The sequence below is a fragment of the Hyperoodon ampullatus genome (assembly GCF_949752795.1).
Source record: "Hyperoodon ampullatus genome assembly, chromosome: 6".
Taxonomy (NCBI): Eukaryota; Metazoa; Chordata; class Mammalia; order Artiodactyla; family Ziphiidae; genus Hyperoodon; species Hyperoodon ampullatus.
Window position 1 is genome coordinate 22,816,958 of NC_136919.1, and position 24,992 is coordinate 22,841,949.

At 49.6% G+C, this 24,992-nt stretch overlaps 1 protein-coding gene across 8 annotated transcripts in view; it reads right to left on the reverse strand.

Moving 5' to 3' along the window:
* Positions 1 to 24,992, reverse strand: part of PAX5 (paired box 5) — a gene marked incomplete at both ends in the record, with an annotated part of 186,611 nt that overhangs the window by 56,483 nt on the left and 105,136 nt on the right. For all 8 annotated transcript variants that reach the window (XM_079705810.1, XM_079705809.1, XM_079705807.1 and 5 more), the window contains one exon: positions 23,786 to 23,915. In XM_079705810.1, coding sequence (XP_079561936.1) covers positions 23,786 to 23,915 — 130 coding nt within the window. The remainder of the gene's footprint in view (positions 1 to 23,785; positions 23,916 to 24,992) is intronic.

A 24,992-nucleotide genomic window follows, 5' to 3' on the forward strand; every position in this document is an offset into this window, starting at 1 on the left:
AGCCCATGTTCCACAACAAGAGAAGCCACTGTGATGAGAAGCCCGTGCACCGCAACAAAGAGCAGCCCCTGCTCGCCGCAACCAGAGAAAGCCCACGTGAAGCAACAAAGACCCAGCCAAAAGTAGTAAAAAAAAAAAAAAAAAAAAAAGGATTAAAGAGTTACTACGGTGAGGCCCTTAGAAAGGTGCCTGGCCCATGTAAGTGCTCCCAGCCATGCTTGTCATTCCCTCCAGTATTTAGAGGAGGCCACTGAAGAAGCTGAGAGAGGTTAAATAACTTGCCCGAGGTTGCACAGGCAGAAAATGGGCCAGGCAGGGCTGTGGGGCAGGATTAGAAACCAGGCAGCCTGTGCTCTTAACCACCAAGCTCCAAATCTAGGGTGGGTTTGAAATGAAGTCAAGCATGCTGGGAAGCACCTACTGGATCTTTCCAGCTAAAGGGTGAGGTCAGGGCTCAAGGACCGAGTGTAAAAGCCCTGGACTGGGAGTCGGAACGCCCTCCACATCCTACTGGGCCTTCAGGCAGATCCTCCCCTCTCTGAACATTCTCATCTGTGAACCCAGAGTCCCGATCCCAGGCCACCCACCTGGGAGGAGATGAGACAATGGTAGAGACCTGAGGAATGTGTATTATCAGGTTCTCAGCCTCCTTCCACGTCGGGCTGACAGCCCATTTATTTTAAGAAATAGTCCATAGGTACATGTCGAAGTCAGAAAAGCCTCAGATAGGCTTCTGATCTCTTGAAAAGGGACCAAGGCCTGTCACAAATCCTAAACCAGTGCCTTGGCTCATCCACTTCTGGTCTAGAGGGTAACAGGCTGGTGGATGTCACAAGATATGGGCCCAGAACCAACAGAGCCGAACCAGATGACACCCTCTCCCTCCAATTGTTTCCCCAAACCACACAGCCAGATTGGAAGCCACCACCAAGGGGGCCCACACGAGACGCAGGCTGGCCAGGTGTGCTGCTTGCCGAGGAAAACCAAGCCCACCCCGCAGAGGCACCTCCCAGGGTACACGGCAAATTAATGTGCTGCAGAGAACACGCATTAAATTGTGCTGCTGGCCTGCACCGCAGGCTGCTGAAGCACCAGCCCATCCCTCTCTGGCCCTCCCCTCCCAGAGAAGGCCGAGTCAGGTGCTGGGGCTTCTGAGAAGCCCAGCGTAGCTTGGGCTCTTCTTTGCAAGCCATTGCCAGTTCTGGGATTGCCCGTGCCCTGCCTCTCTCCTGGGCCATCAGGAGACCCAAATGGGATCACAGAAGTGAGAGTGCTTCGTGCAACACGGAACGGACCCTACTGAGCAGGGGCATCACGTGGGGACAAGTGCACGAGTCCATCGAGCCTGGGTTCAATTTGCCAGTTATTCACCATCTCAGTGACCACAGCTGGGGAAACCGAGGCTCAGAGAGGCTCAGAGTAGCAAAGATGCCACATGCAGCAAAGAGCAGCCCTGAGATTCAGTTCCTATAATAGCACTGCAGGCTTCCTGGAGGCGGCAGGACTGGAACTGGGTCTCAGTGGGTAAGGTTCCTCCAGGGGGATCGGGAGCAGGGCTCGGGCTGAGTCAGGGCCGGTGGGCAGTACTGGTGGGTCCCGTCATGCCAGTGAATGAGCCTCGAGGGGCAGCGTGCTTGGGACTGGTCTGAGTCTCCTCAGGCACAGGCAGAAGTTGAGGTGAGGTGGGTGGGCATCTGGGATGTAAGGTAGGAGGACCAGGTCCCAGAGGTGGGACCGAGAGCGAGACTGAGAAGAGAACACACACGCTGTATGAGTAGCCTTCACGCTGTCTTGAAAGCCACTTTGGAACTGGAGAGCACCAGAGCCCAAAGGACATGAAAGGTCGACCAGGCAGGGGTTCCAGCTGTGTTCCCTGGGGCTTCCTGGGGCACCTCGGGGGGGCCTCTGGGATGGCCACCCTCTCAGCCACTGAACCTCAATTCTGACTGTTTACATAAAGGCTTCCCAGGAAGATTTCATCTGAACAAAAGTTTTCTTGACAAAAACTAAAACAAAACAAAACAGAAACAAAAAACTTAATTGTTGGAAAATCACTAATTGCCTATATACTGCAGGTGAATGAAGAAGCCCCTTTGAGGGCGAGGCCTTTCCCAGAGTGCCTCACACAGTAGGCCCAGGCCCTCCAGCTCCCACAGCCCCCGATCCAAACAGGTGTGGGCACTGGTGAACAAGCCAGGCTCCTGCCCATTTGTATCTAAACCTGCCATGCGATTTGTGTGTGCGTGTGTGTGTGTGTGTGCGTGCGTGTGTGTGTGATTTTTGTCACATCTTTGTATTTATTGAACCTGCCGGACAGGACCAGGTAGGGGAACACACACAAGAACCAGACTTCCCAGAATGTGCCACTGGCTTCTTCCCTCTGTGCTACCAACAAATGACTGCACTTCCGTGAGCCTCGCTTTCCAAATTCACAGAATGGGGATACACCCTTTGCCCTGCCTCCCAGGGTTCCTGGGCTTTGGAAACGGACGAAGGAGAGATGGAGGAAATGAGAATGACAGGAAGGAAGAAGCCAGAGCCTTCTGGTGAAAAAATGGAAACATTCACACATACAACCCAATGTGGCACCAGCTTGAGTTTTAAAGTCCGGAGGGCCAGTGTTTGCTAGCCCCCCACAACCAAGCACTATTTATGTGGTCTCAGCAGGTTCCCTAATTTCTGCCACTCAGTTTCCGTGTCTACAAAATGGGATATAATACCCATTTCACAGCATTATTTGAGGTCTGAACCAGGTCATTGTGGAGCCTGGACTCATGGCCAGCACGCGGTTGAAGGCCTCTCCCGTCCCCTCCTGCCCAGGCCCCAGGGCCCAGGTTCCCCTCCCATCATGAGTTCCTCCTGCTTCAGCCGTCCCCACCAAAATGAACCTCACCGGGCAGGAGGGCTGGGAGAATTAAAACACGCAATCAAACAGCTTCTTGACGGGAAATGCTTTAGAAATTTTCGGCTCCATTTACTTCTCAATCTAATTTTGTCCTCGGGTGCACATTAGGAGCGAGAGATGGGATCTCATGTGGTTAGCCCGCGCTCCACAGGCCAGCAGGAGGCGGCCCGCGTGTCTCCACTGCCTTGAGTGGCATAATGAGGGCGCCCCTGAGCAAGAAGTCCCGTCCTGGACACCCTGGCACCCATGGCCCAGCCTCTCCCACCGGTGCCCCTGGGTGGGCGCTGGGGGAGGTATCACCAAGTCACAGCCCCTGTGCATCCACGGCCAGCTCAGGCCCCAGTGCAGACGCCTGTCAGCACCCACCCCTCAACTGTCTCCCTGCCCGCCTCCAGCCTCCTCCAGGACCCCAGCCCCTCTGCAGACGGACCCTGCACTCCTCACCCCCACCACCCCAGCATCAAGTCCAGACTCCTCGCTGCCCTCCGTTCCTGCTGGAGGAGCGGAGCCTCCAGCTCTCCACCCCCTACTCCAGTCCCAAATGGCTTGCTTTCCCCCAGCCGCCTCCAAACCTCAGCAATGTTGCTGCTCTGCCTTGGCAGGTCTGGGCAAACACCACCCACGTCACCTCCTGCGGAAAACCTTCTCAGATGCCCCGCCCCGCCCTGCCCACCCATTAGTCCTCTCAGAACCCCTGTGCACGCTCCACGCCACAGCGCTCATCAGGCTGCCCAGGATGGCTGTCCATAGAAGACACAAGACTGAACCCTTCCAGAGCAGGGACGGTGTGCCACTCATTCATCTGTTTTCCCGTGGAGGTGGCGCAGTGCTCAGCTGGGGCCAAAGAAATGTTTATTGGTTCATTCATTCATTCATTCATTCATTCAGAAAACCTTTCCAAGCCTTTCTTCTAGGCCAAGCCCTATGTCAGGTACTGGGAGTCTGTGCCCTTAAGAACAGGAAGCATTGAGACCAACGGGTGATAACTTTCCATCATCCCCACTGGAGAAAAGCCGCCAGCCAAAGCTCAGTTCTAGCAAAGGGAAGTGCCTCTAGCCACCCCCAGAACTCCCCGGGGCTGGGACTGGGCCACTGGGTCCTTGCTTCTTCCCTCTCCCTTACTCTTTAGTCCAGTTACTCAGCAAAAGCCATCAAATCCTGGAGAAACAGCCCAACCCCACCTCCAGGCTCCAGGGCCCACTGCAGCTTCTCTCTAGCGCTTTCCTGGTGACCAGTACAGTCACTTCCCCCACTCTTTGGGTGCTTTCTGACCTGTGTGCAGACGTCCTTGGGTCTGAATTTAATGATGCCTCAAATCCTATGGAAGGGGTTGACTATAGTCAATAAATGACTCAAAGAACAAGACCCTCCTAACTGCCAAAGCCATGGTGCTTCTCAGTCCTGCTAGCTTGGATCTCTTTGCTCGCTCCCTAATTCTTCAAACATCTTTGGCCACCTCACACCACTGAACACCCTTCTTTTGCTTTTGGGGTTTTTTTTTTTTTTTTTTTTTTTGTGGTACGCGGGCCTCTCACTGTTGTGGCCTCTCCCGTTGCGGAGCACAGGCTCCGGATGCACAGGCTCAGCAGCCATGGCTCACGGGCCCAGCCGCTCCGCGGCATATGGGATCCTCCCAGACCGGGGCACGAACCCGTATCCCCTGCATCGGCAGGCGGACTCTCAACCACTGCGCCACCAGGGAGGCCCTGGGGTTTTTTTTTTAATACATTTTATCACAGTCTTTTTTTTGCTATTAAATTTATTTATTTAATTTATTTTATTTTTGGCTGTGTTGGGTCTTTCTTGCTGCACGCAGGCTTTTCTCTAGTTGGGTCGACCGGGGGCTACTCTTCGTTGCGGTGTGCGGGCTTCTCATTGCAGTGGCTTCTCCTGTTGCAGAGCACGGGCTCTAGGCACGTGGGCTTCAGTAGTTGTGGCACTTGGGCTCAGTAGTTGTGGCTCGCGGGCTCTAGAGCACAGGCTCAGTAGCTGTGACACACGGGGTTAGTTGCTCCGTGGCATGTGGCATCTTCCCGGACCAGGGCTCAAACCCGTGTCCCCTGCATTGGCAGGCGGATTCGTAACCACTGCGCCACCAGGGAAGCCTCCTTCTTTTGTTTTGGGAATTTTCCATCTTAAGAGTTTAGGCTCCTCACAACAGAAGTCAGGAGCTTGACCTCCCAGCCTCCCTTGCAGCTGGAGCACAGGCGCCATCCTGGTTCCATCAAGTAGACACACGTGTGTGAGTCGTTAGTCTAGAGGCAAGTGACGCAGAGAAGTAGGTGCCTGTGGGATAGAGGTTCTACTGGTGACATCTGGTGTCCAGTGACAGCGACGTGAGCTGAGGGCTCTGTGTCCACAGGCCAAGGTGTGGCGTTTCCACAAGACCAGTTCTGTGCTGTTTCAGGTGTGGTTCAGGTGTGGTTCCTGGCTGTGAAGCCTCCAAGCCTGGTTCTGTGGGCCTCTTGAAAGTCTTAAGTTCTACGTAAGCAGCCAGAGAGAATTCTGTTGTTCCCACCTCAGGGCTGTGACTGCTCTAGGCTCCCAGATGGATTGCATTCATGGTCTGCTTTGTCCTTCACCAATCACCTCTTCCCAGACTTCTCCATGGCTTCTTCTCTCTAGCCATCCTTGTTCTCCAGTTTCTTCCTAGAGCTCTGCTGCTCTCAGGCCTTTCTATCTGTGCATCTTCACTAGGTGACCCATCTCCTCCATGCCCATGATTTCCAAATTGGTATCGCCAGCCCTAACCCCTCCTCCATCACCCTCTGGACATTTCCACCTGGGCGTCCCTGGGCCACCAGAAAATATCCAAACCAACTCTTCTTCCTGTCATCTTTGTCTCAGCTGGTGGCTCCATTATCCACCCAGTCCCCCAAACTCCAACCAGGGGAGCCATCCTTGACTTCCATGTCTCACTTATCCCCTATATCTGACTATCACCAATTCTACCCCTCAAAATTTTTCCTCTATACTCATCTCCACTGCCTGGGTCCAGGTCCTCATCCTTTCTCTCCTGGACTTTTACACCCATCTTCGATGAGTTCAGTCTTCTTGCTGGTCTCATCTACACTACGTTCACCCTCTGTCAAGTCCCCAGAGTGAGTTCTTGGAAGATGCCACTCCCTACTTAAAACCCCTCAAGGCTTCCCAGAATCCAGAGGTTATGATCCCAGGTCCTTGGGAGCCTCTGTGGTCTGACCTTTTCTCATCTTCAGTTGCACAACTCGCCACTCCTGGGGCTGCTGGCTCTTCCTCACCCACCTGGTGCTGTTTCTGCCTCTCTCACTTGTTCCCTCTGCCTGGTATGTTCTTCCTCATCCGCCCTCCCCAGCCTGGCTAATTCCTACTCATTCCAATCAACTCCAATGTCACCTCCTGTAGGAAGCCTTCCTTGACCACCTCCCCACACAAGCTCAGGAAGGGATAGGTGGCCCTCCTCTGCTCCTGTGACATCTACCACATGCTTCTCTCATGGTAGTTCCATCTTTTTTTTTTTTTGCAGTACACGGGCCTCTCACTGCTGTGGCCTTCCCGTTGCGGAGCACAGGCTCGGGATGCGCAGGCAGCGGCCATGGCTCACGGACCCAGCTGCTCCGCGGCATGTGGGATCTTCCCGGACTGGGGCACGAACCCGTGTCCCCTGCATCGGCAGGCGGACTCTCAACCACTGCGCCACCAGGGAAGCCCGGTAGTTCCATCTTTTAAAAACATTTATTGGACACTTTTGATGGGGGCAGAACCTTGCTAAGACTCTTCCATGCATTATCTCATTGAATCCTCATAACAGGCTTATGAGAAGAGTGTTATTCTCATTTCCAGGTGAGGAAACTGAGGGTTATAAAGTTGAAGTGACCATCCCATGACCAGCAGCTAGACAGTGGAGCCTAGGATTGGAACCCTGGGCTGTCTGATACCAGGCCTTGTCTGACACCACCATTCCTAACAGTGATGCTCTGTTGCTTCATCCAGGGAGTTGCCCTCTGCATCTGCCTGGTGTGGCATAACCTTGGCCAAGTCGCTTCACCTTGCTGAGCCTCAGTTTCCTCTTCTGCAAAATGGGGCTCAAGTCTCTCCCTGCCACACCCCCACCCCCAAAGGATGGAAGGAAGATCTGAAAAATAACAGCTGTTAAAATCAATCCGTAAACTGTAAAGGGTGGTGCACAGGCAAGAAGTTATTAGCATACTTTTAGGAATTGGTTTCACTGAACAATTTCTTTGCTCACCTTAGAATCAAAGGCCTGCCATTTCCCCTTACTTTAGGGTGGGGAGGCCTCCCACTTTCTCCCTTGGACCAGAATGCCCCTGAGATTTTTAAAGTCACCATCCAGCTGTTCCCACCCCGCCTCCCAAAACACAACTGTGACAGTCAGGCAAAGAAAGGCGAGAGGGAAAAAAATCCATAAAGGCTCAGCAAAGCGGCGGCCGGTGGAATTCTCCAGCTCCTGACCACCAGTTAGTGACGTCAGGATTTATAACTGTATTAAATGGTGTGACAGGCAGCCTTGATATATCAGTTCCCCCTTCTTCCCAAATCACAGACAATAAAAGCTTTGGCAGTGAAAGTCATTCATCATCATAAAGACCTGAGACATCCCAGTCATCAATTTCACTCACATCCTTAATACACTGGAGGGAGCGCAGGAGTTGAGCACCTTGAAAAGGGGAAGGAAAAAACACGAAGGAAGATTGAACAGGAGTAATTACAAAGGTCAAAGAAGGGATTCCTCCGGGGGCGGGGACATGGGCAGGGCCAGTCCCTGCCGGAGGTGTGCTCAGCCCACAGAGAAGCTGCGCAGTCGCTGGGCCAGCTCCAGGCAGCCCAGAGGCCGGGCCCTTAGACCAGACCCTGGGAGCCTTGGGGTAGGAGCCGGCTGACCCGGGCTGCAGAGCCAGAGGAGGGAGGCCAGGGAGCCCTACTCTGGGCTCCATGGCTCCAGGCTGAGCTCTGTGGGAATCTTTTACTCCATCAGCCTCATTATACAAAAGAGATTTAAAGATAATAATAAAACAACAGGTACCTTTTGTAATCTACCCCCATACTGGCACAGATGGCTATTCGTGACAGCTAGGGTCTTCCTTTTGGCAACACCTTTTGAATAATTATCCAGGGCTGACACTACTTGCTGTGAAAGACACCGAAACACTGCCGGGCCAGCTGGGAAAGAGACACTGCTCAGAGCCCCTCAGGGCACCCTCTGCCACCCCTGCCCCTCCCCAAACCCAGCCACCTTGACCATGATGCTTCCATCCCAGGAATCCAAGAGAGGACATACACCCCAAGGCCCCGGTCAATTAGGCGAGCCCTCCCACCCCAGCCTGCTCTCAGCTTGAGGACCAGGACAGCCCAGCGGGGCCTGATCACCCACCCCAGTGTCCTCCCTGCCACCCCGTGGTGGATCCCTGCCGGGCTGCCCAAGCACCTAGGCCAAGGCTTCCCACCCCTGACCACCTGGACTGTTGCTTAATGTCTTTTTTGCTCTCAGGCAGGCAGGGCAATAGAGGATGAGAAAGCAGGAAGCTGTGCTGGGTGTTGTGTGAAGAGCTGTTGCTTTAGCTGACTTCTTCCTGAAGAGAACCAGGGCTGAACTGGCTTGACCCTCCCCACGGGCACTTGCCCAGGGGAAGAGGAAGAAAGTCTGTTTAAGGAAAGCAGTGACCATTATTTTTCTTTTGCTTTCTTTCCTGAAAACAAAACAACAAAAGAGCAGCTGGGTCTAGGTGGGGAGTTGCTAGAAGTGCCACTGTCATCTGCCCATCTACTCAACAGACCTTCCCTGAGGGCCTACTGTGCTGCTGAGGTCTGCCTGGGTGCAGGCTGACCTACACGGTGCTGGTTATTGGAGGGAGAGTCAGCCCGATGTCCTTCAACCAGATAGCACCTGGGATCAAGACAAGCCACGTCACACGTGCCCCCCATGCATGGCCCTGATCTACTCAACAGCCTTGTTTGTGGTCTGTTCTCTAAGTTGGACTCTGCAGGACTCGGACCTCCTCTGGCCAGATTGCCTAACTGCCCCTGACACAGCAGGTTGGTGAGGAGCAGTGTGGCACAATGGTCAGGTGTGTGGCCTCTGGAATCTGACAGTATGCATTTGAAACCTGGCTCCATTACTTAGGAGGTGTGTGACCTTCAGCAAGTTGCTATGCTCTTCTGTGCCTCAGTTTTGGCATCAGTAAAATGGGGATAATAAAACTAACTTTCTCACAGTGTTGTTTTGCAGATTAGACAAGTTAACACATGTTACGTGCTTAGAACAATGTCTGCTGCCTGGTGAGTGGGAGGCAAGTAGTAGTTATCACTCCTGCTGGTGACTCTTGCCTTACTAGATCTTATTCAGGATTGAGACCAGCTCTGGGGAAAGAGCCCTTACCTTAGTCCCCACTCCAGAGGTCAACCCTCCAAACGGGCTATTTGACCACCCTATCCTTGAGGTGGGCATGTGACACCATCCTGGACCTGGGTTAACAGAGGGTTACAAAAGGAGCTAGTGGCTCCAGAAAGGCAAACACTCCTCTGGATGGGCAAGTCTGGACAGGCAGCAGGTGCCCCCTAAGGACTCGTGCCAAAACCAGCCTTACCAAACATTTATAGAAGATCTAGGGGTGGGAGTAGAAGTTCTATAGCCTCTTGGGTAATGAAAATAAAAGCTAATAGAAATAAATTAGAGAGAGATTTTTTTTCTGGGCTGTGAACATTGGTGGGAAAAAAAAAAGGCTGCAAACCAGTAGAAGCTAATGCATTTGGAGAGAAATAATAATTGTCATAATACCTTGCATTCAAATGTCCCTTTTGCTCATCAAAGATGTGTGTGTGAGTGTCTGAATCATGTCAATAACCTTGATAATAACCTAGATGGGTACGGTTTGGGGTGATTAGTAGCAGCCCCACATATTAGACAGCTCACTTGTTCGTTCATCCATCCATCCATCCATTCAACAAACACTTCCCGAGTACCTACAATGTTCCATGCCCCATGGTAGGCAGAAGACAATTCAGAACCTCATAGTCTAAGGATAAAGTTAGGCTGGACACAAAGAATCATAAGTCAAGGCACAATGGGATAACAAGTAGGCTGATCCAGGGCCCAGAGAGGGGTCTGACTGTGGGGTAATTGGGGAGGGCTTCCTGAAGGAGGTGGCGCTTGAGGACTGCTCCCTGGAGACATGCCCTGAAGTCACATGGACAGAGTCTGGCAGCCCTGCTGGTTCCTCAGCCCTCAGCAGGTGTCGTGAGAGCCTTTCATAGGCAAAGCCCTGCACCAGGTCACACTCACCTCCCTGCTGGGGACACAGGACCTGAGCACCTGGCACAGTCAGGTCAAAAGAAAGGCTATAGCTTCTTACAGCTCACGTACACTTCACTGAAGTCCTGCAAGGAGAGGATGAGCCAGGATGATAAATTCCCATTGGGCAGATGTGAAAATGGAGGCTCAGAGAGAGAAAGCATGTCCCAAAGTCACCAGGGAGTTATGGCAGAGCTGGAATGAAGATCTGTGATCCTGATCCGAGTCAGCCCATTGCTCTTCCTTTCACAGCAGACTACCGCCACCTCTGGGCAAATGACAGGAGCATCCTAAGCAGAGGAACCAGCAGAAGCAAAGGCTTGGAGTCAGGACTGGGTGTGGCTGGCTTGGAAGGTGATAAAAAGGCCTGAATAAAGGATTCCATCAGGCATAGAACCCAATGCATGGCAGTGGACCAGTCAGGCTGAGAAATGAGGACAGGAGAGGGGGAAAGTTCTGTTCTGGAAGGCTGAGCCTGGCAAGGATGGGGAGCCAAGAGATGTGGGTTCTGGAGCTGTCTCATGTGGGAAGAACTTGAGTTCTCAGTCCTCCGTGTCTCCATGTGCTCAATGAGGGAGTGACGCAAATGATCTCCAAGGAGCACCAATATTCCAGTCTCTTGACCCTAGGTACCTGGGGAGGGCACGATTGTCACAATACTGGGGCAGATGGAGGATACACAGTGAGGACCAGCCAGTGCTCACAAAGGTGGTGGGGAGAAGTCAGGCAGATACAGCAAAAAAGGTGCTGATCCCCTCCCAGATCATGGTTCTCCCGGGATACAAGGGGATGCAGAGTCCTCAAGGAGACCTTTATAGTGGGCACTGGGGAGGTGTGGTAGACAGAATCATGGCCCCCAAAGCCTGTGAATATGTCACCTTACAAAGCAAAGGGGACTTTGCAGATGTAATTAAATCTAGGATTTCTGAGACGTGGAGACAATCCTGGATTATCTGGGTGAGCTCAATGTAATCACCAAGAGTCCCTATAGGGGAGAGGCAGGAAGGTCAGAGTCCCAGAGAGAAGATGTGACAACAGAAGCAGAGGTCAAAGAGGACAAAAGATGATACCCTGCTGTCTTTGAAGACAAAGGAAAGGGCCACAAGCCAGGGAACGTGGGCAGCCTCAAGAACCTGGAAAAGGACTTCCCTGGTGGTACAGTGGTTAAGAATCTGCCTGCTAATGCAGGGGACACAAGTTCGAGCCCTGGTCCGGGAAGGTCCCACATACCGTGGAGCAACTAAGCCCGTGTGCCACAACTACTGAAGCCCGTGTCCCTAGAGCCCGTGCTCTGCAACAAAGAGAAGCCCGTGCACAGCAACAAAGACCCAACGCAGCCAAAAATTAATTAATTAAAAAAAAAAAAAGCTGAAAAAGGCAAGGAAATGGATTCTCCCCTAGAGCCTTCAGAAGGAATACAGCCCTGCTGACACCTTGATTTTAGGACTTCTGACCTCTAGAACTGTAAGATAATAAATTTGTGTTGTTTTAAGCTGTGAAGTTCATCGTAATTTGTTACAGCAGCAACTGGAAAATAATACAGGAGGCCAGTGGAACATCCAGAACAGGGAGCCATCAGGCCTGCTCCACGCTGGACAGATCCCAACCCTGGAGAGCTCCTTCTCCATCCCCTTGCTGTGGAGGACCCCTAAACCTGGCTCTCTGGCTTAGGCTGCTTTCCTGAGCTCCAGATGTTTAAAACAACACTTATTTAGCACTTACCATGTTCCAGACAGAGTTTTGAGCGCTTCTGAAATATTAACTCATTTAATCCATGTAACAAGTTTCTATTCCCATTTTATAGGTGGGCAAACTGAGGCACATACACACAGTTGCAACTGAGGTCACCCATTCATAAGTGGGATAAGAGTTGAGACCCAAAGATGGGCAGTCTGGCTCCAGAGACTGTACAAGAGATTCTACAGTTTGATCAGCTTCCACAGACCCCAGGGGCCGCCAGTCTAACTGTGCTGCAGGTGAATGTGAAAGAGTTCTGCTTGGATACCTCTGATGATGTGGAGCTTATTACCACCAGAGGCAGTACAGTACAGGGGTTAGGAGAAAACCAGTTCTGCTACTTACTGCTGTGTGAACTTAGGCAATTTCTTTTTAACTGTTAGTTGGGACAAAAATAGTACCTAGTTTCATAGAGTAAGGGGTGAAATGAACCAAAGCACATAATACATGCTCAATAAACATTAGCTATCACTGTTATTATCTCCAGAAGCAGCCTATTCCAGCTTCAGAGAGATCAAACTGTTAAAAAAAATTCTTCTTTGCACTCAGCTACAGCTTGCCTCCATGTGGCTTCCCCTGATGAGCTTAGAGCAGCCACATCTCCTCCTCCCATACCCCTGAGCACGTGGGAGGCAGCAGCCAGGCCCCCAGTCTGCTGTCTCTAAGCTGACAGTCCTGGGCTGCCCATGGATGCCAAGGTTCCCATCCCGCTTCCCTTCCTGGACCCTGTCCTTCTCTGTCTGCCGCCCGGGTATCAAATACTGAGAGAGATTCACCCCTTAGCCCTGAGGTAGGAATTCCTTAGCCTATACTGCTAGAGAAGAGTTCATTATGGTTCATCCAGAACATTAGAAAGGATGTAAGTTCTGGACCTACCAACATGTTGGGTGTCCATAAAGCATGAAACAAAATTTTTAAAAAACTGACCAACAGTATGAAGAGCAAAAACCCCTTTATAGGAAATGAACTATATGTGTGTAATCTGATACCATTTTTTATGCATAGAAAAGGTTCTGGAAGGATATTTACCAAACCATCAACTCTGCTGACAGCAGAACAGGCTAGGGACGGGGTGAAGGGATACAGTCACATGTTTCCATATACTTCCGTACCATTCGAATTTATTTTACAATGAGCACGTATTCCTTCGTGATTTAAAAGGGATTAGTAAAGCTGGGGGTATTGCAACAGACTAGACCAAGCTTCAGAGCAGAGAAACCAAGAGTTCGTGGCTCCCCAAGAGCAGCTTCCACGTGGTCTCCCACAAAATGTTCCCAAACCCCACAGTCAAAGAGAAGCAATAGTTCCCTCCTCCACGCCTTCAAAAGCACTTGGCTTCTCCCTGGTATTTCTCTTTCTTTTTCTTATTTGTTTTGCCCTGTACATGCATCCACATTTACCTCCCTCATCAAATTATGGGTATGTTGAGGGCAGAGACCCTACAGCCACAAGACCCAGCCTAGGCTAAGGTCTGATGTGAAGGAGGAGCTGGGTTTTGATGGAGAGGTGAGTGAGTGAATAAGAGAATGAAGAAATGATGAATGGCAACCGCTCTGCTAATTGCCAGGAGCTACAGTTTGGTGTGTTTTCTCCTGCAGATAATGGCAAGGCAGTGGAGATCTCTGACCAGGAGGACGAGCTAATGAAATTGCTATTTTAAGAAGATGGATCACAGCAGGGTCAGCTGGGAAGCTGGAGGCCCAGAGACCTGCTCGAAGGCTATTTGGAAAGGTCGGCTTCCAAGCTGCCCGCAAGTGTAAAAATCTATGAGTGCATTACCAGGATGGCCATCCACCTTTGTTTATTTTTATCCTACAAAATACAAGGTCAGAAACAACTGGAGTACTTTCCCCTGAAATTATTTTTTTTTAATTGACACTGCTACTTACACAAACATTAATTCATTTATTCAACAAATAGTTCTTAGGAACACTGTGCTAACCTGAAAGCAAATCATATTTTCCTTTGATGTCCATTTTAATTACAGAGATGCTTGAATTTCATTTGGGTTTTAAAATGATCAGACCTCTGGCTTCTCTGAACCTCTAAGTATCCTTCCAAACATTTAGATTCCGAAATTCTAGGTTTCTCTAGAATCTATAACTGTGAGTCTATTTAACAATACTTTAATCCCCAATTGGATTCACCTTGAATCTTTCTGGAATGCAAATAGCCTAGATTTTCTGGGGAAAGTTCCGATCTTGGGTGCTGAGTTTTCTCTCTGTTTGTGGTCCCCTGAAGCAGGTTCACAACATTTAGTTTGGACAGAGTGTGACATCACTGCACTGGGCTGAAATGCCTAATTGTCACACATTCTGGAAAACCTTGCACTCGGCACTCCAGGCACTCCCCATTAGATGACTTATAACACCGAGCTGATACCTGGGGAAAGCCATTCCAGGCAGGCAGAACAGCGTGAGCAAAGGCCTGGAGTCAGGGACAGGCAAGGCCAGTTGGACAGCCTGTGGTCAGCCCTTCCTGGCCTGGGTTTCTATTGGGCAGGAATAGGTGTCAGAGGAGACAGGAGGGAGGGCCTGGGGCAGGTCGAAGACTCACAGGGAGCAGCAGGCAAGGACAGTGAGTGAAGCTGGCCAGGTGGAGTCTGGGACAAACAGGAGAGTACGGCTGATGTAAAGGGATGGCCCCTTTTCCACGCTCCCCTAGTGTGGCCATGTGGGAATGTGGACCCTGGTGGACAGTCTTCCAATTTTTCAAAACAAGTTAGACATTTTAGCCTTTATGTGAAATCTCTTAGTTTTTATTTATTTATTTATTTTTTGCAGTACGCGGGCCTCTCACTGTTGTGGCCTCTCCCGTTGCGGAGCACAGGCTCCGGACGCGCAGGCTCAGCGGCCACGGCTCACGGGCCCAGCTGCTCCGCGGCATGTGGGATCTTCCCGGACCGGGGCACGAACCCGTATCCCCTGCATCGGCAGGTGGACTCTCAACCACTGCGCCACCAGGGAAGCCCGAAATCTCTTAGTTTTAAAGGAACTTCTAAATTTAACTTTTTGATAGTGGTATATTAATATATATATAACATTCAAAAAATTTTAAATGTAGATGATATTCAGTAAGAAGTCCTCTTCCTACACCCACTTCATCGTCTATGCCCAAACGTGGTTACTGAGTATCCTTCCAGAACTTCTGTATGCTTGTGTGAACAAATACGCATTCCCATTGCCCCTCCCTTCTTTACACAAAAGGTGGCATTCTGTATATATTATTCTTGCTTCTTTTCATGAATAATGTATCTCCAAGATCTTCCCAATCAGGACATAAAGCACTTCTTCGTTCTTTCCTGCAGCTGCACAGTACTCCATCTTACGGGTGAGCTCTTCTTTACTGAACAGTCCCCTTCTCATGGACATTTGGTTGTCTTCCTCTGATCCGTAAAAATGTGGGCTCTGATTTTTTTTTTTTTTTCAGGTTTAAAAAGCACTATTTGGGCTGGACCCTGAGTACCCAGAATGCCAGTGCCTGGGTCTGAGTTCATAGCACGGATGCCGGCCCAGACTTTACCGACAGCTCAACTCTGGCTTGCCAGTGGGAAAGGAAATCACTTCAATGGAGAGCAGCTTCAGGTAAGTCCTGTTTGAAGATTCTTTGCCTTTGAGCTAGTGAAATCCCCATCACTAGAGGTAACCAAGTCCTGATATAGAATAGAGCCCAGGGTTGGGTGATGGGTCAGGCTACCCAACCTCGAAGTTTCCACTAACTTCCAGAGTCCCTGAGGCCTGATTATGGGCTGGGCCCAACTGGCAGCAGAGAAAGAACTGAGAAATGGCCCCATCCTCTCAGCACCTCATTCACTCATTCATTTATACAGTTAAAAGGCATTTCCCGGGCTTTCCTGGTGGTGCAGTGGTTGAGATCCACCTGCCGATGCAGGGGACACGGGTTTGTGACCCAGTCCGGGAAGATCCCACATGCCGTGGAGCGGCTGGGCCCGTGAGCCATGGCCGCTGAACCTGCGCGTCCGGAGCCTGTGCTCCGCAACGGGAGAGGCCACAACAGTGAGAGGCCCACATACCGGAAAAAAAAAAAAAAAAAAAAAAAAGTCTCATAAAAAACAGGTCAAAGGAGGTGCTCCCCATGGAGAGATAAGCAAATGGTCGTTCAGAAAGGCCTGGAACATACTAATAGCTACCATTCGTTAAGTGTTTACCATGTGCCAAGCACCGGGCCAAGACTGCGTGGACCATGCATGAAATCCTTGCAGGGAGCCTGTGACGGAGTGCTATCTTGAGGCCCATTTTACAGATGGGGACCTTGGGCATGGAGGCTAGTAACGTGCCCTAGGTCACTCAGCTAGAATACGGAGAAGCTGGGCTTCAAGGCCAGGCAGTCTGGCTTTGCTGCTGACATTCTCAGTCATATGCTGAAAGAAATGTCTCTGGAAATTTAAACTGGGATTTTTTTTTAGTCCATCCAACCACATATTGGCAGCAGGCTGTGGAAGCCAGGGCCCTGGATAAGCCCCAGATCCAGCTCTAACTCACTGGATGTGGCCTTGAGCAGGTCATCTCCCACCTCTGAACCAGGGTCTCTCTGACTGTGAAGTGAGCAGTTGCTCTGCGGGACCCTCCCACCCTGCCTGTCTGTGGTCGGATATTTGCCCCAAAGGAGGCTGGGAAGAGCCAACAATGGATCCCAGACACTCCAGATCTCCTTTCCGGCCCACACACACTTAGATGCCCCCTTAGTGGCTCTCAAATTCTTCCCCGTCACTGTCTCATTATAGCCTCGAAACAGCCAAAGGAGGCAGGCAGGGCAGCAATTGTCATCCCCGTTTCATAGATAGGAAAACTGAGGCTCAGAGAAGACAAGCTATTTGCTGAATGATAGGACAGTTAGGTGGAAAAGTCCAGGCTTAAACCTGTTCCTCTGACTCCTGGGTCTAGTGCTCTTTCCTTCAGCCCTCAGCTATTGCTCAGATGAGAAAGGTGGAAGAGGATGGACTTATTTGCTTTCAGGTACCAAGTTTGGGATATAGAGACTCCAAACATTGAGCCTGGGATACCAGCAAATCAGAGCTGGTGGTCCTGGGGACTCGGCAGTCATCTGTCTGTCTTCATGGGTGCTCATCCACTGGCCCATGTATGTTCTCTGTTGTTTAGAGTGGACAGTGCCCAGGGGATGCCTCAGATCCCAGGACCTGGGTCATGCACCAGGCAGGTGTTTCCCAAACTTGTTTAACCAGAAGAAGCCTCCCTCAGTCTCCACCTGCCATTCCAACTGGTGATACAAAGAGATGGTCCTCAGGGGAAGGGGCCAGAAAGGACACAGGCTGGCCCCGTTACTTTGTTTTCCCAGGCAAAGGGTCAGGTGAGCACAGCCAAGGGCAAGACTGCCGGGTCCTTTGCTGGTGTCCACCTGCTGTCCTCCCTGGCAGGTAGGCACAGTGGCTGCCCCATCAGCAGGCCTGTGGCCCAAGGATACACCTGCAGACAATTAGTCCCAATCAGGACAGGCTCAAACTGCTGACGATGCAGGAATGGGCGGGCCATGTCACTGCTTTGCAAATGGTGAGCAGTTTCTAAACCGTGGCCCTGGCTGGTAGAGCAGGAGTTTAAATTAAAATTTAACATGGCATATAAATGATGGAGAGACATGGACTCGTCCTCTAATGAGATCTCCCTGGGCAGCCGGGAGTGTGAGGGCGAGGGTGGAGCAGTACACAGACCAGCCGCCTCTTGGAGCCCAGGCTGGCAGTCTAGCTGAGCACCCTGTGAGGAGGGGAGAAGGAACGGGTGGGGCTGGAAGACTCAGCCCTTCCCTGAAGAGTTCAGAACTGTGTCAACACATCCACGAGCACAGGTGGAATTAAATTAATGCCACGTGGTGACAGGAAGGCCCATCCTAACAGCTCTCAGGGGCATTCCTTCAAGGTGTTCTAATAGCTCTCATTGTAATCATCAACTGCCCCCAGAGGGTGTTTTGAACATTTCTGGGGGCTTTTATATGATTGACAGGTGTTAGTGGCTTGTGGTGCAGCAGTCCCACACAATGAAGAATCTGCCTTTATCCTGCACTATTTTCATGTCCTGCCCAACACTCATGTAGGTGGTAGGTGAGAAATCTGCTTATAATTCTTTAAATCTAGAACGGAACTTCATTCCCATATTAATGTGAACTTGCAGTTTCCATGGTCTTAATAAACACTGAATTTTCTAGGAATGCAACTACTGTGTAAGCTGAGCAAAGCTTGTACTTTGTTTTATTTGGAACTTTGCCAAGAGTTCCTCACCTATTCGTAAAATCCCACTCACAGTATGTGAAACACAGTTAAGTCTGTGTTCGGGATTGTTGCATTCGTGGTGATTCTGTGCATGGAGCGAGCCCTGGGCTACTCCATTACGTCTTGCAGTTTAGACATGCCGAATATTTACTTATCAAAGTACATAGCAGTTAATTATAAACAATTTCACTTTCATTTCTCCTTTATCTTATAGTTAGGGTATTATTTTGATTTTATTTGAAATTACTTGTGAAGATAGGCTATATTTTTTATGAACTTAATTTCAGGAGAGTAAAGGGGCAATGTAAATATTTGTTATTCCCTAGGGGACACTGGGTGGGACTGAGCAGCGAACCCCGGTGTCAGCACAGCACTACAGTGTCCCATTAAGCAGGGGAAGAGGCTAGGGATCTTCTCCTACCGAATCCTCATATGCATGCATCTGATCTACACGTGTGTCCATGCCTCTGTGTGTATGTTTTTTATATTTTTTCACACTAATAGAATCATACTAAACATATTACTCTACAAATTGTTTATTTGCTTAAAAGTATATCTCGGGGCTTCCCTGGTGGCGCAGTGGTTGAGAATCTGCCTGCCGATGCAGGGGACACGGGTTCGTGCCCCGGTCCGGGAAGATCCCACATGCCGTGGAGCGGCTGGGCCCGTGAGCCATGGCCGCTGAGCCTGCGCGTCCGGAGCCTGTGCTCCACAACGGGAGAGGCCACAGCAGTGAGAGGCACGCGTACCGCAAAAAAAAATAAAATAAAATAAAAATAAAAATAAAAATAAAAGTATATCTCGAACATTTATTCATGTCAGCACAGATAGCTCTACTTAATTCTTTTTAATGGTTGCAGAGTAGTTTATTGTGTGAAGGAGCCATAATTTATTTAACCTACTCCTATTGATAAACACTGAGTTTTTTCCATTTGTTTTTCATTATAAATAATTCTGTCATTATTATATGGATTTAGGTATCACTGTGCATCTGTGTGAATATATCTTGAGATAAAGTCCTTAAAGTGCATATAAAAGTTCTGAGTTAGATGGTAGGTATGTCCATTTAAAATATTGATAGATACTGACAAATTTCTTTCCAAAATGATTGCACTGATTTATACACCTATGACTGTGTCTGGCAATATCTGTTTCTCATGTCCTCTCTAACACTGGACCTCAAGAAACATTTCAATCTTTGATAAGCTAATGGGTTTTATTAAAGTATCTCCTGGGAATTCCCTGGTGGTCCAGTGGTTATAATGTGGGCTTTCACTGCTGTGTGCCCGGGTTTAATCCCTGGTCGGGGAACCACGATCCCACAAGCTGCGTGGTGTGGCAAAAAAAAAAAAAGAGTATCTCATGATTATTTTAATTTGTAGTTTTAAAACTATGAGTCAAGTGCATGTCTTTTTCTATGCCATTGGACATCTGTATTTTTTCATGTTCATTTGCTTTACCTGTTTTTTCTACTGATTTTTTTTCTTATTTGTTTTTAAAAACCTCTTTATATATTAAGGAAATTTGCTTTTTGTCATCTGTGTTCCACTTTTAAAAAGTTTTCTATTCTTTGTTTTTTTGGGTGTTTTTACATACGTATATAAAACATTCCTGTTTTAAGCAGTCATTTATATCATTTTTCTTTGCCTTTTGTATTTGGAACAGATTTTTTTTTTTTTGGCCACACGACATGACTTGTGGGATCTTAGTTCCCCGACCAGGGATAGACCCCAGGCCCTCAGCAGTGAGAACGCAAAGTCCTAACCACTGGACTGCCAGGGAATTCCCTGGAACAGATTTATAAATTTATTTATTTTTGGCTGCATTGGGTCTTCGTTGTTGCATGCAGGCTTTCTCTAGTTGTAGTGAGCAGGGGCTACTCTTTGTTGTGGTGCGTGGGCTTCTCATTGCAGTAGCTTCTCTTGTTGTGGAGCACTGGCTCTAGGTGCACGGGCTTCAGTAGTTGCAGCATACGGGCTCAGTAGCTGTGGTGCATGGGCTTAGTTGCTAAGCGGCATGTGGGATCTTCCAAGATCAGAGCTCGAACCCGTGTCCCCTGCATTGGCAGGCGGATTCTTAATCACTGTGCCACCAGGGAAGTCCTCCCTGGAACAGATTTTTAAAGGCTTTCCCACTCAAAGTTTATTAAAAATTTCCCTTATTTGGGAAACCAATTTCCCTTATTTGGGAGACCAATTATTTGGTCTCCCTGTTAAGGTAGAACTGCTTACGCCGTGGATGGTGCTTTCTGATAAAATTGCAAGGTGATGTTTTTTTTCCTCTTTTATTTATTTATTTATTTATTTATTTATTTATTTTTGTGGTACACGGGCCTCTCACTGTTGTGGCCTCTCCCGTTGCGGAGCACAGGCTCCGGACGCGCAGGCTCAGCGGCCATGGCTCATGGGCCCAGCCCCTCCACGGCATGTGGGATCTTCCCGGACCAGGGCACGAACCCGTATCCCCTGCATCGGCAGGCAGACTCTCAACCACTGCGCCACCAGGGAAGCCCTAATTGTTGTAGCTTTATCATAACATTTTAAAATATGCTGTTTTACTCATTTCTTTATTTCAGAATTTTTCTAGCTACCTTGAGTGTTTATTTATCCAGTATTTGTGTCATTTTGACAAGTTTTAAGAAGTTGGCATTTTGATTGAAAATGCTTTGAATTAATATGCTACTTCGGGGGAACTGACATCTTCATGATACTGAGTCTTCCTACCTAAGAACAAGCTGTATCTCTCCATTTATTCTTTTATGTTCCTTAGTGGAGTTTTAAAGTTAAGTTTATTCCTCAGCATTCTACCTTTTTTATTTTGATGCTATTGTTAATGTTTTCCCCTATTATTTTTCTAGCTAGCTATTGTTTACTTACAAGAAAGCTAATGGTTATATTTATAATATTATACTATTATATAAGTATTATATATTTATAATTAGAGTAATTTTAGTATTTCAACATTAGGCATAATTCTGACTTTGAGATATTTATATTTTTTTTCTGCTCTGTGATGTGACTTTAAAATAGATCGATCATAATACAAACAAGTCTTTGGTCAAGGGTTTACCTGAAAACCCAGCCCACATCCACACTTACCTTCTGCAGATCCTGGACAGCTAAACCACCCAACTGGCTTTTAGCACAACTTTCTAAATCAGGAGTATTCAACTCAAATTCCTTTCCAGGTTAGGCTTTTAAGATAATGAGAAAGCAAGTGGGCGGGGGCCATGTCTCCAGGGGCTGCTGCCACTAAGGCCCCGCCTACCACGACCATGTGGGAATATGGCCCAGTCTGGCCAGATCTTCTGATTTTTCAAGGGAAGCCAGAGATCCAGATTTATAAATTTTCAATGTTGACTCAAATTTATAAAAAGTCCTACATGGGGCCAACTAACCATATCTGTGGGCTAGATTAGCCCTTTGGGCAGCTGGCCACCAGTTTGCCACGTCAGTAGACAAGAGTCTCGGAAATGCAACTATAGTCTCAGCGTTTACTGGATTATTTTCCATCTAAATAGGCTTGTGCAGATGGTAGAATATGTCTTCCTGTGATTTGTCTAAACCCATGAACCCCAACCCTAATAACAAACCCTCCCTCTGCAGAGCAGTCACCTCGGGGATCTCATGTGATCCTCACAAGGGCCCTGAGAGATCAGAGACACATCCAAAGTCACAGCAAGGAAGTGACGGCGCCAGGATTAGCCCCCAGATTATCTGTGTGGTAGAGTGGCAGACTGTACTGGCCTGCTGTTCAGTTTTACCTCTGCTGTTCACTAGCTGTGATCTCTGGCAAGCTACTTAAGTGCCCCGGGCTTCCGTTTCCTTGTTTACAAAGTGGATGTGATATAACAGTACCCACCTCCCAGGGCTCCTCCAAGGGTAAAACAAGTTCACCTACCAGAATGTTTGGTACTCCGTAACTACTCAGTAAAGTGACTTATTATTATTATTAACTAGTCCAGGCTTCTTTCTACCCTACCACACCCCCCTACCCAATTATTTGTGCTTCTTTGAAAAGAATAAGGACCCAGGAGACTGAAGGCCGGCTCCAGCTCTCCCCTTTACCCCTTATATTGGGCAAGTCACTGCCCCTCCCTGAGACTCGGTTTCTGCGTCTGTAAAATGGGAATGCTGTCAGAGGTCTTGTCACAGACTCTCATGACCCCAGGGGAGAAGATTCATGGGACACCTGTGATATTAGGAAAAGTTCATTCTGACTGAGGTTCCCCTCCCCCATCCCTGCACCGTTACTGACACCCCCCCACCTGCAGGCTCAGCAGCCCTCCAGGCTCTTGCCCCACCTCAGGTAGACAGGGGACCAAGTCACCCTTGCCTCTTAACTGATCTCCATGCGGTGCCCAGATCTACAGCCAGAGTCCTGGCTGCTCCTGCCTGAGCCCCATGAGCCCCGGTCTCAGAGCCGGGCCCTCCCTGCCTTGGGACCTACATGAGGCTATGAGAGAGCCTGTCTCATCCGGCCCCCACCCCCGCCTAAAGTTCTAACCCGAATCCAGCCCTGATGCAACTACAACCCACTCACATTACAAAGAACCCCTTGTCTCTGTCACTACTTCCTGTGTCTTGCCTACCAACCTACAGGGACATCCTGCTACCTTAGGCTGGACCTCAAGGCTCTGGCCAAAGTGTGATCCCCAGCCCCTCACTGTCTGTTAATGTGAAGTATCCAAGACTGCCTTCTGCCTGCATGGTCAGACAGCCTCCCGGAGCTGGTGGCTGAGTCTGTCCGTCCAAATTATCCCAGTGCTGCTGGAGCAGGGAGGGGTGTCTGCCTGTCTCACCCTCCTGGCCCAGCCCCTTCACAGCAGTGAGCCTGACGTGACCAGCCACCATGAGAGGAGTAATAATCGCAACATGTACTGGGTGCTTGTGTGTGCTAGACCAGAGTCTAAGCACCCCATATGTTTACAGCATTAATCCTCACAGCAACACTGTGGGCTGGGTGCTATCACCATATTACAGATTTAAAAACCCCAGCCCAGAACTCTTATATAACTTACCCAAGAGGACACAGCTAGTCAATGGCAAGTTCAAAGCCAGCAGTGTGCCTCCAGGGCCCAAACTCTTCATCTGTACACTGACAGCTAAAGCAGCTGGTCCCGAGCCTTCCAGAAAGGAAGCCTAAACCTCCTGCCCTTCTTAACTCCACCTCTGCCTGGAAATCTAAAATTCCTGCCAGGAAATCTACAATCTGCCAGGAATCCCACTCATCCTCCAGGCTGATGCCAAATAGGGCTGCCTTTCTCCTGAGAGGGCTAAATCCCAGCGCTCTGAACACTCAGCCCCGCCTACAGGGGCCCTGAAATCACCCAGCCCCTCTGACACAAGGCTTCCCTGGCCGCCCTCCCAGCCCATCGTCCGTTTGCCATTTGCTCTCCTCTGGCTTTATCAGAGCGTCTACAGCCATGTCTCATCGAAGCCACAACTCCTGGCCCCAGCAGTCCCCCGCCTGACCTGTTCCAGGACCTTATAACCTCATTAAGACAAAGATGGCCAATCAAGTCCAAAAGCACCAGGAAGCCACTTTCCTCATCACACACACGTCCTTTCTCTCTCTCTCTGCCACTCACCCCCCATGCTCCAGGTGCCCTCACCTGTCACAATGGGGTAGGACTGCGGCCCCGGCACACTGCTCCCGATGTCGGCAGGGGTAGGGCTGGTCAGGTTGGCCTTCATGTCGTCCAGCCCTCCAGCCAGCGAGGCCATGGTGGAATAATCGGCGGTCTGAAAGAGGAAACAAGACAGACACCTCAGCACTGAGACTCCAAAGCACCCCAGCCAAATGCCACCACCACATTCTGGGCTCAGCCAGCTAACCCATGCCAGTGCCAAGGCCCCCAGGGGGCTCACAGACCCCCGGTATTGAGAGGGCAGATTCAGCTCGACAGAACAAGCAGGTATCCAGAATCAGCAAGTCTCCCCAAGTGAAGAGGTAGATAAGATTCAGTGCAGCTGCACAAGAATTCAAACCTAGCTTCTTTATGGCCTGCAGGTTTCCCTTACCCAGCCCCAGCTAGCCAGAGATAACCATCCTCCTCAATGCAAGGAGGAGGAGAGAGACAGCCATAAGCAAAAGCAAGGCAGAAATAAGAGTCTTGTAGACAAGAGGACGGAAAGAAAGGTTTCTGATTTCTGTGCTCTTAAACCACAGATGTAGAATCACAGAAACAAGGGTTAAAGGGAATTTGGGCCATGACTCAATCCAAATCCTCATTTCACAGATGAGTAAACTGAGGCACAAGGGGAAGAAGGCTTTGTTCAGGGTCAACAGGGGATGGTTCACCATAAACTCCCACCCCAAAGCCAATATATCAAAGCATATGAGTCACAGTTGGCAAGTGTTTTTGAATTCCGGAAGCCTGTAAACACCTGTATGCTGAAAACTGTAGGGTGCGCACATCTGATTTACCAAGTCCACACTAACCATGTACATTTGGCCCATGAGTCATGCTCCTTTCTTTAAGCCATTTCATGAAATCAGAGCTTGCGATGAGTCATTTCCCTGGCATCCAAACCACTGTCAGAATGGTCTCCAGGCAAGGTTGTGAAGATGCCCACCTGTCTTCCCACTCAAGGACAGACTACGGTATAGGCATGAGTGACAGATCTCTTCCGCCCCCCCACTCCCCCGGCCTATCTTCAGTAAAAGAAATATCTGCAAACACCTAAACCAAAGAGTCTAGTTGTACCAAGCATTGGTACAGGGAGTTTCCTCTACCACCCTGGCACTGCCAGTGGAGGACACATTCCTGTCTGTCCAGGGTTATGTCCTTGGCAGAGAGGGACAGGGAAGCAAGCAGT